Consider the following 16,501-nt stretch of genomic DNA (forward strand, 5'->3'; position numbering starts at 1 on the left):
AAAAAAACATCTTACAAATTAAAAAAGCAAATAACCTAATTTAAAAAATGGGTAAAGGATTCTAATATGCAACTCTCCTAAGAAAATATACAAAAGGCCAATAAACACATGAAAAGATATTTAAAATTTTTTTAATAGTTATGGAAATGCAAATCAAAATGACTTAAAATACTTCCTCATATCCACTGATGTGACTATAATTTCTTCGATAGGCATCAAGTTTTAGCAAGAATATGCAGAGACTGGAACTCTTACACACTGCTGGTGGGAATGTAAAGTAGTGCGACTTCCAGGGTACATTGCTTATTAGTGGTAAACTCAGAGATACGTTATTGACACTAGGAATCTAGGAATTTCAAAAATAATGAATTACACTTGAAAATCTTTGGAAAACCGTTTGGCAGTTCCTCAAAAAGGTTAAACACAGAGTTTCCAGATGACCCAGCAATTCCACTCCTAGGTATATAGCCAAGAGAATTGAAACTACAGGTCCACTCAAAACTTCTCCACAGATGTTCACAGCAGCACCATTCATAACAGCCAAACAGTGGAGCAACTCAAATGTCCATGAACTGAGGAGTGGGTAAACAAAAACAAAACGTGATACAATGGAATATATTTTGCAATAACAAAAAATAAAGTCTGGAACTTGCTACAATGTGGATAAACCTTGAAGTCCTTATGCTAAGTGAAAGAAGCCAGTCACAAAAGACAACTGTATGAGTCTACTCAAGTAAAATGTCCAGAACAGGTAAACCAGTATATAAAGTAGCTCAGTGGTTGCCATGGGGCTGGGGAGAGGGATAACGAGGAGTGACTGCTGAATGGGCTTGGGGTTTTATTTCGGGGCTGTGAAAAATTTCTTAAAGTAGATTGTAGCGATGATCCCACAACTCTGGAATATATGGAAAACCACTGACCTGTACATTTTGGGTGAACAGTATGCTATGTGAATTATATATCAACAAAGCTATAAAGAAAATGCAAGAGCTTTGGGAACAAAGACATGGGTAGGCTCTGCCTGAGGGCCACGGTGCAGTGGACGTGCTGGCTGCTGCTTTCTAATGTGAACCTCAACGTCTGACAATTTCTCCCTGTGCCTCGACAACTGAAATACGATTTGTCTGGGCAGAGCATTCCTGGTCACAATCGCTATCCTTTAAATCGGGCAGATGATCCAGAGTCTCTGTCATTTGGTGCATCAGAGGTGAATTCAGAGGGAAGGTGAATTGTGTTCAGTTGATGATAATCTATTTCCTTTTTTATTTTATTGATTTATTTATTTTGCCCTGCAGGAATTCCTGAAGTCTCCTATTTCATTTACTTCTCAAATTCCTAATGGCAATAGTGTATCTTTGAGGGTGCCAGACATAAATACTGTATCAAGAACATTTTGTAATTTGATTATTGATTCTGTTCCATTTCTTTAATTTCTTCAATAGGAATACTGCTGGTGGGAATGTAAAGTAGTGCGACTTCCAGGGTATCATTTGTTCTGTTTTCCACATCTTTCACCCTCTTTGTAATATTTTCATATATCTTTTTCCTCTGTATTCTTAGATTTTCTCGATTTTATCAGTATCACTAATTTCATTTCTAAGTGTCTGTTTTCTGCTTCTTATTTATTTCTGCTAATGCATTTTAAGTTTTTTGGTTTTATAAAATAGTCAAGTGCTTGCTTGTCAGTTCGGTACCTCGTGTTGGTAATTTATATAAAAACAAGTTGTGTTCTACAGGAAATCCTATTGAATGTTCTTTTCTTTGTCTGTGTGGCATGCCTTACACCATGGTCCTCTCCCCGACAGGCTGTCTTAGGACAAAATTAACTCCCCTCTCAGATTAGCTTCAGGGCAATGTGACATGTACAGTCTCTCAGGAATTTCTTATCAAAATGAACCAAGGGGGGATACATTCTTACAGTTGCTGCCTGGTCACACGATGAAAAGCAAGGAAATTCACCCCTCGGACAAGCGAAGCAGCCTGCACTCCTCCCTTTGCTAGAAGGAATCCACCGGATGCAAGCAGCCCTGGGGGACATCACTCCCGGGGATTTTGTTGTTTTTGACATTACATACGGTAGACACATTTTCTAAGCTACGCAGAATCATTCATATTACTGGGCATTATTTTGGGGGAAAAAATTGCCTCACATCCCGACACATGATTATTAAGTCAAAAGCCATAAGAGGATTATGGAAAATAAACTAAACCAGAAGAACTCCAGTGGGTTACTGAATATAAATATCCCCATACAGGAAGATACTTTGGAGAAGCAAAAATAATTAGTGTGCCTTGTCAATTTGGAATTAAAGTCACAGTTTTGTTTTTCAAATGTTACAGAAATCATAACTTCCCTCCTCCATCCCCACTTCCCTCAAGACTTCAATTAACATATTGACTACATGTAACAGTTATGTATGACCTAGGACATTGGATCACTTCTCTGAGGTATTGGCATTCATCCTTGAAATTCATTAGATATTAATACTTAAAACAGACTTTTGGGGAGACGAAGCTATAATCCCTAAAGTTATGAAACAGTACAGTCACCGTCTGGGTTTCTCTGTCTCAGGTATTAAATTTTCTGATTACTAGCAGAAACATGCAATTTAAGAGCAAGTTTTCTCTATCCTATGGCAAGAGACATGTATCATCATCATGTCTGCAGGTTTTTGCTTGTCTTTGAATGTAACTATTTAAAGAGTAAATGGGAGAGACAGAAAAAAGCCAGTGAATTGTGATAAAATGGAAAAGCATCTAAAATCCACCTATGAAATAATCGAGACCCTCCTTTCAGCCCACAAAAATAGAAGGAGTTGATGAATTTTCTTTAAAAGAAGATTTCCTCATTAGTAAGTTATACACTGGAAAATAAGCTCAATTGACATGATGTCTCTAAGGGATACACAAAATTTACGAAGTTCACTTTTAGGAAAAAGGAATGTTTTCCTCTGACTTATGATGAAATTTCAAAAACAATAACACTATAAATCGAGTTACTGTACACCAATTTTATTTGTTTTATTTTAGTTATCTGCTCTCTCTTCAATTTCAATAAAAACATGCACATCAAAGTCAATAATGTATAGGGGCCGGCCCCATGGCGTAGCGGTTAAGTGTGTGCACTCCGCTGCTGGCGGCACAGGTTGGGATCCCCGGGGTGCACCAAGGCACCGCTCGTCAGGCCATGCTGTGGTGGCGTCCCACATAAAGTGGAGGCAGATGGGCATGGATGTTAGCCCAGGGCCAGTCTTCCTCAGCAAAAAGAGGAGGATTGGCATGGATGTTATTTAGCTCAGGGCTGATCTTCCTCACACACACATGAAAAAAAGTCAATAATGTATAGAACTGACAGAGGAAAGATGTTCACAATTTATAATTAAGGTAAGTGTGATGGAGCTCCATCCTGGTCAGGATGCAGGAGGCTGCGGGAAGAAAATTTTATGACAGTAGGCTAGGCAAATATTTCCCAAATAGGACACAAAAATAGAGGAGCCAGAGCTGTAAAAAAGAGAAGAAGGAAGGAAGGAAGAAAGAAAGAAAATTGGTAAACTGTATTTCATCAAAATTAACAATATGTACTCCGTGAAAGGCCTAATTAAGGAAATGAAAAGACAAGATTGAGACTGGAATAAAATTTTGTAAAATACATCAGATAAAAGAGTTGCATCCAGAATATAGAGACAACCTTTGCAACTCAATATAACGAGGAAAAACAACCCAGTAAACACTGGGTAAAAGATAAATAAAGGGCTTGCATCCAGAACATAAAAAAAAAATCCTTACAACTAAATTTATAAAAAGACAACCCAAAAAAGGGGCAAACACTTGAACATGTTTCATGAAAGAAGCTATCACGGAAGGTTCACATATGAAAAGATGCTCAAAGTCATCATTCATTAGGGAAAAGCAAGTCAAAACCACAGTGACCGACCAGGTACACCAGGTAGAGGAGCTAAAATTAAGAAGACTGGAAATTCCAAGTACCCCAAAAGATCCAGAGCAACAGGGACGGTCATACAAAACAGTACTTTATAGGAAAACTATAAAGTTACAAATACACTCAACCTGAGCCCCAGGAATCATGCTCCTGTATCTACTCAAGAAAAATGAAAATGTACGTCTACAGAAAGTGTAGTTGAATTTCAAAAGCATCAAGTTAAATGAAAGAAGCGTGACCAAAAAAAATGACAAGCACATACTATAAAATTGCACGTACATGACGTTCTGAAAGCCACAAGGGCAGAGACAGAAAGCAGGTCAGCAGTGTCCAGCAAGTGGGGGAGGGGCTGACTGAAAAGGAGGACAGGACGATTTGGGGGATTATGAAAGTGTTCAACATCTTGATTATGGCAGTGGTTCTATGATTATATTTGTCAAAACTTATAAAACTACACAATTATTGAGTGCAAACGTTATATTGCATAAATTATACCTGAGTAAGCCTGCCCCCCCCAAAAGATAAGAGTATGTTCACCTCCACTAGTGTGTTCTAAAGAAAAATGATGAAGTGAGGAGCAGTGAGTGAGAGTCCAGATCAACCGAGAGTTAAACTCAGTTTCTCCACTTTACCCTTTCCTTTGCTCTCCCCTCTGGAGACCTGTGAGGTTTCGGGCTCCGGGGACAGAAGAGTGCCTCCCAAGGGCGGGTGAGCTGACAGAAAGATGGCGCCTCTCAGGATGAGGTCCCCATGCTCACTTTAGGAGACGTGGGCGGAACATCAGTCACATGACTTCAAACTGAAAGTACTTCAAGAAGACCAAGAGTTTCTCAACATTCCTCGTGGGGCAGTGGGGGGACACTGGGTGGGCAGTGCAGTGACCCTGGTTTGGATGGATGCCAGTCCTCTGCTTCTCTTCTGCGCCCTCGCACTCTGCTCGGTACTCCCAGACGGCAAGGCCCTGACCACTCCTTTCCACACCACTTCTCAGGGTTGTCTGTACCGCTGCCGCCTTGGGGATGAGGTACCATCGCCCCGACAAGGAGCAGCGGCTTAGCGCCTCTCTAACACCAGCCTCTGTGCCCACCACCCAAGTCCTATAATCAAAGCGTCAGAAGAGCTGAGTTCCTCCCACACACTCGAGGGGACAATCCTTCCTGGGCTCCTCCAGATTCTGGAGGCTGCCTGTGTTCCCTGGCTGGTGACTGCTTCACCCAAGCCCTCCTTCCACATCACCTCTCCTCCAACTCTGACCCTGCTGCCTCCCCTTACGGGGACCCTGGGATTGCTTTGGGCCCACGAGATGACTCTGAATGATCTCCCATCTCAAGATCCCTAACTTAATCACAACTGCAAATGCTCTTTTGCTACTTAAAGTAACATATTCACAGATTCCAGACTTAGGACGTGGACGTGCCCACCACACCTGCAGTAACCGACTCTCTTGCTGGCTTTAAACATTTACAATCTGGCTGCCCCTTCCCTTCTCAGACAATCCTTACACAACCACTCCAGGCTTCAAAATTCTCATCTCCTCTCAGCTCCCACAACACCTCCAGGCCCTTCCAACTGAGCACTTAACTCTTCTGTCTGTATCACCTGCCGTCATTCCAGACATGCCTTCCCCGCCCAGGCAGATGCAACCTCCTGGAAGATGCAGAACATATTTTCTGTAATGCGTGCATTCTCTGAAGCACCTGGCACAATGTTAAGTACATAATCAACATTTCAAAAAGTTGTCAGAAAATTATTTGTTAAATAAATACATAAAAATAATATAATGCATTACTCATTGATGGAGTAATGACAAAGTAATATTTAATTTTAATTTAAAGTTATTAATGAGAGAAAAGCTATGGTATTTTAGGAATACTCTGTAAAATTTACCCCCTAGTTATGCACTCTAAAAATGCTAAGCATTTATTGGTTTTTCTAACATTTTATCTTCAAGAATGCCAAGGACATTTTCTTGAAACAATGCAATCTGTGCTCTAATTAGAACAGCACCGCTTCAGTTTGTCTTCTTGAATAAAAGAACAAATTCTCTGTTTAAGAAAGAAAAAAAATGTCCCACTCGCTAATGAAGCCATCTTCCCTGATCTTTCACAGAATTATTGATAGTCTGTATGGATGTATAGGCTACTTAAAAAGATGTCAATGTTAGGTACCACCCCGGGCAAAGGGATCCCTCCCCACCTCATCCTGAGCCGACCACACGTCTCTCTGTGTGTTTCATCCAGTCTCCTTCCTTTCGACTAACCAAGGCAATCTCAACCAGCATTTGCTGAAGGCAGCTTCTCACAGAAAGCACTACCTAATTATTTAAATTTACACTCTCTGTAAATTTAAATAATTGAGTCTAGGTCAACTCACGTAAGGGGGCCCTTTACAAACATCGAAAATGAAAACAGAAAGCCAATCCCATGCGAGATTTTCTCTTGTTCAAAAGGTAAAAGTTGGGGCCAGCCCGGTGGCGCAAGCGGTTAAGTGCGCGCGTTCCGCTGTGGCGGCCCGGGGTTCGCCGGTTCGGATCCTGGGCGCGCACCAAGGCACCGCTTGTCAAGCCATGCTGTGGCGGCGTCCCATATAAAGTAGAGGAAGATGGGCACGGATGTTAGCCCAGGGCCAGTCTTCCTCAGCAAAAAAGAGGAGGATTGGCATTGGATGTTAGCTCAGGGCTGGTCCTCCTCACAAAAAAAAAAAAAAAAAAAAGTAAAAGTTATTTTTGCCCCTCTGTCCAAAACAGCCCAGTTAGCGCCTGTGAGAAGAACAGTGGGGAGACCCCAGAGGGGCCACGGCTGTGCTCACACCCGTGAGGGGCACGCGTGCAGACGCTATCCCGCCAACAGCTACAGGTGCCCCTTTCTCTCTTCTTTCCTGAGCTGTGCTTCTCAGAAGAAGAATAAACAGATTGGCTCTCTGAACATAATTCCTTCCTTTACCTCTCTCCTATGGATGAAACTGTGATACGTGCCTGCCTCGATGTTCATAATTCTCGTGAGAAATTAAGGTCAAGAGTTATGAGGACTCACAATAAGTAGCAACACATATGTCCATTCAAAGGCTGGCCAGGCAGGCAGGCAGCCCGGGATGCCTTCAGGTGGAAGCGTCCCTGGTCCTACATAGGACATCATTCGATTTGTGGGGAGCAAGCATTCCTACAAAATCAGCCATAGAAAAAGCCAAATTTCTGACTAAAGATCTAAGAGACCAATTTACCTGAAGTCAGTTTCTCTCTTAAAATAGAATTATGCTATAGCCATCCTCCCAAGTTAAAAAACAAAATGGCCTTGGCTGGCAGATTTTAAGTCCTTGGGATGTCTCTGCGTGGACCAGCGCCACGAGGGCAGGAGGCACGCTTCCGAGACAGGTGGATAATGGTTGTTACCAGCACTGGCCGCAAAATTCCAGTCGAGAACCTGGTTTTCTCTCTTCCTAAAAAAGAAAAGGCCAACTGTGAGAAAAAGTAAAACCCATCCATCAGCGAACAGAAACCACTTTATTTTGGAGGAAGGAAATCTCTTAATTACAGAAGTTGCTCTAGCATGAAATGCTTTCTCGCCAGTGTCTACATTTGCCGAAAAGAAAAAACAACTAGTCTTTATGTTTAATGAAAACAGGCACATATGTCTTGGTAGATTTCCTTTTATGGAATCTGATATATACTAACTGAGGAAAAGGCAATTACTCCAGGGGAGTAGGACTTGGTTTCCGTAGGAGAGATTTTTTTTCTTTAGAAACCAGATTGTGTCTAGGATGAATGTAATTTATATGTATTTGGTTCTCTGGCAACGCTTGATGATTCGATTTTGTATCTTCACAAATTGAGGTGACTGCTTTCAGAAAAAAATGAACAAAAGTTTCCTGGGAAGTAAAACGACATATAATACACTTCTGCAGAGAAAATCTCCCCCAGCAAATTGTGTAGCCTATAACATCTCTTTTCTAGCGTTACTGAAGAAAACTCTGTAAAAAGAACAAATAGGTTCGTGTCAATCCTTATTAAATTCTGATGATAAAATTCCGGCTCTGCTGTCATAGAATAAGCTTTGGACTTGCAGACTGAAGACCTGGATTCAGGAAGTGAAAACTGGATGTTTTCTTTCCTGTCAAGCAACTTAGCATCTTTGGGTGATCTGTTACCACAACCTCAACTTTAACAGTGTAGTACTACCCATCCCGTCCCCTTGCTCAGAATATATTTATACATTCAGCACTGTCCTTCATAGGGATAAGGCAGTGCCCTCCTAACGTTGCACCGTATTGCAGGATGCCCACAACAGAGGCAATGCCGACAGGATGAAATGCACGATGCAAGCACGGTGCTTAGCAGAAGCACACAGAGCAGCACAGAATAGCCCAGAGACGCAGGGAGAGACAGAGCTGGGAATGGGAGAAGGGTGGGATTATGCTGATCAGAGAGGAAGGAAGCACCAATCGATTATGGGCTCAGCAAGGAAGAGCACAGAATTCCTGCTTGAACTGTGGAGACAGGAGCTGGAAAGGGAAGGGCCGCACCCCCTCCCCTCAGTGAAGGCCCCTGTGCTTGACAATTCCATCACTAATCAAAGATGAGTGTTTTTGCCTTTTTTTCCCCCATTAAATGCATGAGTGAATGCTCTTAGCATAAAAAGGAAAAGAAAAAGTTTTGTTTTCCCTTTACCTTGAAAATGCCAAACAGCAAATCAGAATGTAGCTCACAGGAAACGTGTGCCACCTGGCCACAAGCAAGGATGGGGACAAGAACCTGCTGTCACCCACGATGGGGCAGCCCTGCGTGTCACCTCCCAAGGCACACTGAGAAGTCTCCTGGGTCACCCACAGTCCACACCGTGAGGCTTCACCCCTTTTGCAGGCTCCAGGGCGGGAGGTGTCCCGGTGGTCAGAGGACATCTAGATCTTTCAGTCCCCTCCATCTCTCGATACAGTCTGGACCAACTTCTAAGTAAAACTGACACACGCCGTATTCTAAAGGCAAGGACGTAAGCAGGACTAAGGACCTCGGAACCCGAGGGGCACCGGGGACAAGTGCTTAGGACTCAAGCTTCATCCCGGGGCGCTGCTGAAGAGCAGCGAGAGGGTCAGCGCCGGGCCAGGCGGGGCTGGAAAGAGCATTCGGCCTCGGCGCTAAAACGGCGTCCGGAGGGTGAGGCGGGGAAGCGGCGATGCCGGCTTCCTGAGCCAACGGGAAGCAGCCACGGCAGGAACAGAGGCAGTCCTGCGGGAAGGATTAACTCAGAGCACAGCAACAAGGCAGCCCGCCCTCCCCGCCCCGCGCCTACCCCACGGAACACACCCTCTGCCTCCTCGGGTCAGTTTGCTCACACATCCCCTCTGCTCAGGGGAAGAACCGTCCACGTCTGCTGGCCTTCTCACCATCGCCGACTGAACAGGCAGAAGCACCGGGGCCTCCGGCTCCACAGCGACCCCGTTTCTTCTTCGTGTTCTCACCCTGGAGGGTCCTGCACCGCCACGCTGGGGAGGCTCGTGGAATGTAAAACACCAACTTCTGAGGCTACACAAAGGGAATGAGTCTGCGTATCCTACTCCCCTGTCTCCCACTGCTCTCAGAGGGCGTTCAGTTAATCTGATCAACGGATCAACTACTCTGCGTGCTGCCTGAGTCTCTGGGAAGAGAGCTGCAGATCTGGAAACACAGCTCCTGCCCCCATGGGGCTTCTGTTCCAGGTAGGAGCCAGTTACCAAGTCCACACTTAACTGAATTACAGTCACGGTCAGCGCTAAGCAGGAGAGGTGCAGAGCACGCACTACCAAAACAAGGCTGCCATTAGTCAGAGCAATCAGGGTGCCTGCATGGAGGAAGCGCCTCTCCCACACTGAAATGTACCAATAAAGCTGAAATGGACGAACTGTGGACTTAAATATAAAACTGTGTTTAAGGGACAAATTTCACAATTTCAAGATGTTTTGACTGGACTGACATTTTATATCGTACATCAGTGCATTCCTTCCTCCACACTTTTACTCACAACCCCCAGGAACAGGACCAGGGACGATCTAGAAAAGCAGACTGTAGATCCACAGGCGTTTTCCTACGTGTTACAGATGCATAGGCAGCGGCTAGATGAGCGCTGAGGACAGTTCAAATCAACTCCATACCCAGGCGGACAGGAAACATCCACATCGGTGGGGCAATCTTTGAAACACCAATTATTCTCAAAGAAAAGTGGGAACTAATTCTTTTAACTGGCACATAACTCTAAATCTTGTTTTATTTTAAAACAATCTTATGTGTTGTGAAGTTATAACTTTTGCGTGACTTTTAAAAATAAAACTTAAGGAAATGAGGAGACTGGGGCTTTAAGCAGTGCTGTGCCCACACAGGCCAGAAGCCTTGCTAGACTCACGGGATGGCTGGATTCAGGTTCCGAGGTGGCTGTTCAGTGAGGAGTGAAGAGCCCAAGGACCAGCCTGGGGACGTGTGCGTGCGTGCATGCATGTGAGTGCTCGTGTCTGTGTACACGTGTGTGAGTGCTCTCGTGTAAGTGCTCGTGTGTACACGTGTGTGAGTGCTCATGTATTGTGTGCATGTGTGTACACGTGAGTGCTCGTGTGTGCACACGTGTGAGTGCTCACGTATGTGCGTGCACACATGTTGCTCGTGTGTACGCGTGTACATGTGAGTGCTCGTGTATTTGTGTGCACACATGTGTGAGTGCTTGTGTATGTGCATGTACACGTGAGTGCTCATGTATGTGTGCACATGTGTGTACATGTGTGAGTGCTCATGTGTGCGTTCATGTATGTGCATTGCGTGCACGTGTGTACACGTGTGTGAGTGCTCGTGTGTGTACATGTGTGTCAGTGCTTGTGTGTATGTGCATGTGTATATGTGTGAGTGCTGGTGTTATGCATGAGTGCACGTGTGTGAGTGCTCATGCGTGTATGTATATGCATGTGTGTGCACGTGTGTGTGTGCCTGCACACCTGTGGCACTGCAGGGCACAGACAGGAGGGAAGTGGAGAAGAGAAACTGCAGGGAGGAGTCAGGCCTCCACTCACCCTCCTGTCCTGCCACGCCACGCCCTTCACTCCTAGATGTTGCCTGTCCTCGAGGAGCTCGCACGGTTGTTCTGTTCACGTCACTTGTTGATGTGACTTGTCCAGGGTCACACTCCCCAGTTGGACCTGAGCACTCTGGTCACAAAAAGCTGAGCTGCAGAATGGGGCAGCTGAGGGGCAGCCAGAGGCGCGGAGACGGCAGCCTCGGGAGGGAGCGGCCAGCACCTAGCGTGCAGCCTGCGGGCGACCGGCTCCAAGCGGGGGCGAGTCTGTGAACTGCAAGAGAGAAAACGTGCTACCTAACCGGGCTGCCGGGATGACCAGAAAGTTAGTAACCGTGAGGTCTTTCTAGTATGCGGAGCATAGTGAGCAGGACACGGATTTGGTAACAATGTAATACCCTTCAATACCTCATTTGTTAATGCCTTTCAAGGAAAATAAAAGTATTTCATTTTCATGATGTCCGATATTAAAATAAGGTTTCATTCACTACATCCCTTTATCTACCTTCTATTTACTAAAAAGTAAATAATACTAGATCTATCCATTCATTACACTTTTATCAGATATTTCACAGAGCTAAAATTTCAGATAAAATTCGGTAGAAAATATGAGCTCTGGTAGAAACCATTGTTTTCTTGGTAAAATAGATGATAAACCAAAAATTCACTTTCTCTTCAATTTAAATATGAAACAGAGGATGAAAGCATGGGTATTACCAACCAAAATCAGTTGTTTTCTCTATTTTGGCAGAGTCCCTACGACTCAGGAACACTATTTTTCCGTGTGGCCATACCTCCCACCCAGATCTGTAGGAAATAGAAAATTTTCCATGAATTATTCATCATCAGATGTTTTTTAGTTTACTCAAAGAGGCTTTCTCTTCTTTTCAGTGTTTACTATGAAAACCATCTTCTCTCATCTGTTCACCTCTAGAAAGGAACCCTAAGACTGAGTTGTAACTAAAAACTTGATCTGACACATTTAACACAGTAACACTGGGTTACACCAGTGTGTGTGAGATTAAGAATTAACTATAAATAAAAAAGAGGCTAACCTGATTATTCTGGATTTGAGATAGGTTTTGATTCAAACACACAAATCCCATGGAAGTCACAGATGCTCCAAAAAAGGCATAAAATTATAAAATAATCTAACTTCTAAAGGATTTCTTCCATCAGAAATTTTGAATGACAATATATCTTACTTAATTTTTAAGACAAAAAGTGGCACAATACTTTCATAAAGTTATTTAATCTAATATAATTTAAATAAAATTTTGACTTTCTGTAAATTTCAGCAATAACTTTGTTAGCACCCTGTGGGCATTCAATGGATTAGAAAATTGCAGATATGACATTAAGAGTTAACTTAGAAGATCTTTAAGCTGAAAATCACTCGAGCAGCTATCTGAAAGAAACCCTCACATCTGCATAATAAGGAGCCTGATTTGTTCCTAGTTTTGCAGTTTTGAAAAGCGGAAATATCTTTTAAAAGGAGAACAGAGAAAGATCACAGAATTGGAGTGGTTTTCCTACAACCATTTTTTGAGGAAGATATTCCTTAGCAACAAAACCGCTGGGCATGTTCACCTTCCCTCTTTCCAAAAGGCAGCTTGGCAGACGACAAAGACGGGATGTTTAACACAGAGCCGCAAAGACACAACGGTCACCCAGAGGCCAACGGAACAAGGTGGTGGGAGACAGCACGGCTAAGTTCCCACGCGTCCTTCAGACCCAGCGAGACCCCCACCAGCTCGGCTTCTCCCAGTTATTCCGGCGTCTGTGCTGAGTCCAAGCCTTGAGTTTGCAGCTCTTCGTTAACTGATTTTCTCACTGAATCCATCCTGGTACCAGCACAGGAGAGCAGACTGTTAATATTCAGGAATGTTGCCAACCAGTAATTAAACCATTGGCAGCTTGAAACCAGCCATCCTGGGAGTATTTACTGCACAGGAATCAGCTCATACTAGAAATCCGGCCTATTTCCCTCTCGCCCACCTCCCCCAGAGAGCCAGTGTAGCAGCGGACCACCACACTTGTGGTCCACTTTTATTACATTTCCATTTTTCCTCTGAGACTCTGAGTTAATGAGAGCAGGGTGCTTTGCGCATTTTGAATCCTCGGTGCCTGCACTGAGCCTACAATACGCCAAGCGCTCAATCTTCAACAATGAAGACATAATGTTAAACAATCTAACTGAACATCATCGACTGGATGATGGATCCTCATGCGCAGCTTCACAGACGAGGAAAATGGTCCAAATAAGATAAGAGATTTACTGAAGCTCATGTGATTGACAGCGAGAGGCCGGGAGTGAGATTCAGGGTCCTGCCTGCCCAATGCTCTGTCCACTGTGCTTCGTAGATGTGTTCAGAACCTCAGGATCATTTTATTGGTAAATATTACATGTGTTGCACACAGAAAAACATCCACGTGAGTCAAAATATCTATATTTTAAAAGTTGTTTTAAACAGCGCCACTGATCACAGGGAGGGGCCAAGAGTAGGGTAGAAGCATCAGGAACAGATAGGCATCTTATTATTCAACGGGTGGAAAATTAAAGAAAAGTCAGACTACACTTAGACTTCATTAAGTTTACGGCATCCACCAAAACTCCCCTGTTCACGTAACTGGTGAGGCACGCTCCCTACTGGACAGAAGTTAAAGTTCTGGACAACGTCCCCGAAAAATATCTGATGACTTTTACTTACTAAACTGGAATGAAAAAGTAATAATTTCGCAGTTCTGGAAAAAGGAACTTTTAATAATGCCTGACCATTTTATTAATGTGTTTTCTGTTTATTGAGGTATGATAGTGTACAAGCTGAGGGAATGAAACGGCAGCAACCAGCACGACAAGGGCTGATCCAGGATGCTCTTCCCCCGGGGGACTGTGGCCCACAGAGAAACCTGAATCACACCAGCCAATGAGGAATAACAAAAAGGAAGGAAGAACATGTTTTTTCTTCTTATTTGCTATAAAAACTACTGATTCCTTCAATCAAACATAGAAACAATGAATTGTGTGATTCCTAAAAATATAGAAGCAAAATATCTGGTAACTGTAGCATAAAGAATCAAGGTAGGAAATGCATGTAAGCTTGTCAGAGCCTCACACTCTACCCAAAATGGCGCACTGTCCTGTAAAGGGAGATGCTGGCAAGTTTAAGATGGGTATTATAAAGCGTGAATAAACAATACAAAATTACGAAGAAGTATACTTAATAATGCAACAATGAAGTTAAAATAAAATCATAAACTACTCAGTTAATCAAAAAGAGGGCAAGAAAATTTGGGGACAGGAGAAGAGCACACAGATGGGACAAATGGAAAACTGGTAAGATGATAAATTTACACCAAATCCTACAAAAATCACATCATACATAAAACGTCTAAACACCTCAGTTAAAAAGCAGAGATTATCAGATTAAGCAAAAAAATAAAACAAGAATCAACCATACTATATCTGTAGGAGGCCCACTTTAAATATAGTGAATGGATTTCATTTCATAATTTTCATTTAATATAATGAATAAAATGAAAAAATATATACATACAAATACTAATAGAAAGAAAGTGGGACTGTCTATATTAATATCAAAAAAGTAGACCAGAATAAAAAATATTTCCAGATGAATAAGTAAATAATAGAACAAGTAGACAATTAATAAAGAAACTGGAGATATGAACTGCACTACCAAACAACTTCATCTATCTGACATCTATAGAACCATCAACAAACAACAGCAGGATACACATTTTTCCAAGTGCACATGGATCACTCAACCAGGATAAACTATATCCTGGACCATAAAATAAACCTGCATAAACGTAAAGTATTGATATAGTACAAACTATGTCCCCATTCACAACAGAATTAAACTAAAAATGAGTATCTAGAAATCCCCACATATTTGGAAATTAAACTACACACTTCTATGGTAACCATGGTCACTGAAAGAATCAAAAAGGCACTTAGAACATACTTTGGCTGAGCCACACATGTTGGGCACCCTGGTTGGGAGACTCACTAGAAGCACTGACACAGTCGTGTTCACGGCTGAGTGGCATGCAGCAGGCCTGAAAGGACACTCGGCTGGGTCCCAGAGAGGACACAGGTGCACCCTGCAGCAATCATCAAGCTCTAACCCTCCCATGGAGGTCACACAGTACACGCTCTCCCAGCAAAAAACACGCAGCTCCCTGTGTGACATTTCTGCCTAACAAACACGTTAGAGAATGGGGCCCAAGGTTTCTATAGGGGCTGGTCACACAGGGCATGTACCAAAATTCCAGATTCCTAGAAGGAAGGCAGGTGCTGGGCAGAAACCCTGTTGTTTGCACCAGCAGTCCAGGAAGAGTGAGTGACCCTTACTAGTCAGGGAAGGATGGGGACACTCCTGAAATCCGAATCCCAGATGCCGGCCAAGGGCCAACCTTGCAAGCAGACCTTGCTAAGGAACAGCTCTGCTAATTCTCTTTTGTAAAACATAAAAGCACAAAACATAAAAACATGCGGAAAGCAATTAAAACAGTGCTTACTGTGAAATGTGTAGTATTCATGCTCATAATGGGAAGTAAGAAATGTCTCAACTCAACAGTCTAAGATTCCACCTCAGGACCAAGAAAAAATAAGCAAAGTAAGCTGAAAAGCAAGTACCAGGAAGAAATAACAATAAGAGAAAAACTCAATGAAATTAAACACAAAATAAAAAATAAATGAAATTTAAAATGTGTCCTTTGTAAAGAACATTAAAATTGATAAAACATGGGAAGACTGATCAATAAAAATCAGAGCAGTCACAAATTACCAGTGTTACCTCCAAAGTGAGGTGCATATTCAAATCAACAACCTTGATACGGTACTGGAAGAAGCCATACGTCCATGAAGACGTGAGCAGCCCTGCTTAAGGGAAGTCTCAGTGACCCACGCGGGGAGTTTGTGCTGACTGTCCTGGAAACTCTGGGCTCTGCAGATTGAAAGACCCTGGTCCTCACGAGGAGGCTCCAGCTGGAGCACAGCAACTACCCGACTGACCTGTCAGCTGAGGCTGCAGCCCAGGCTCTTCAGGCTCCTGCAGTCCTGGTGCTAGCAGGAGAGACGAGGAGCCACCTTCTTGGTGGGTAAATGACCCTGATCATCAAGGGGAAGTAGGGCTGAGGTTACGCAAGGGGGCTGAGAAGGACTCCTCAGAGCTAATGGAGAGGAGGGCCGCACACAGGAGCAGACCATGTGGGTCAACAGCAACCCAAGACCAGCAGGAGCAGTGGGGCCCAGACCTTAACCACTAGTCTTCCTTCTAGACTTTCCTAATGAAGGGAGCCCCCACCCCAGGAGGAGCTATTCCCAGAACGCAGACACATAAGTGAGTCTGAGCGTCACAAAGAGTGGACTGCTCAGACCCCCTGAAGGGAAGGACCGATTGCCCAGCTGCTGGAGGTGTTGCTGACAGCCCGCCTTAGCCATCAGCCCCTTTCAGGGATGCCTCTGCCGAGGAGCCACCTTTCCCAGGATAACGCTCAGTTCCAGGGGAGT

At 43.6% G+C, this 16,501-nt stretch overlaps 1 protein-coding gene across 5 annotated transcripts in view; it reads right to left on the minus strand.

Annotated features, from left to right (window-relative positions):
• SNTG2 (syntrophin gamma 2) overlaps positions 1-16,501 on the minus strand; it is a 303,678-nt gene that overhangs the window by 269,485 nt on the left and 17,692 nt on the right. Inside the window, exon 1 of one of the 5 annotated variants that reach the window (XM_058551874.1) lies at positions 9,317-9,461. The exons of the other annotated variants lie outside the window; for them this stretch is intronic. Within the exon in view, the coding sequence (XP_058407857.1) occupies positions 9,317-9,319 (3 nt within the window). The 5' untranslated portion in view covers positions 9,320-9,461. Of the gene's footprint in view, positions 1-9,316; positions 9,462-16,501 lie in introns of those variants that run through there. 5 annotated transcript variants of the gene reach the window in all.

Source organism: Diceros bicornis, chromosome 12, assembly GCF_020826845.1.
Source record: "Diceros bicornis minor isolate mBicDic1 chromosome 12, mDicBic1.mat.cur, whole genome shotgun sequence".
In the NCBI taxonomy this organism is placed as follows: Eukaryota; Metazoa; Chordata; class Mammalia; order Perissodactyla; family Rhinocerotidae; genus Diceros; species Diceros bicornis.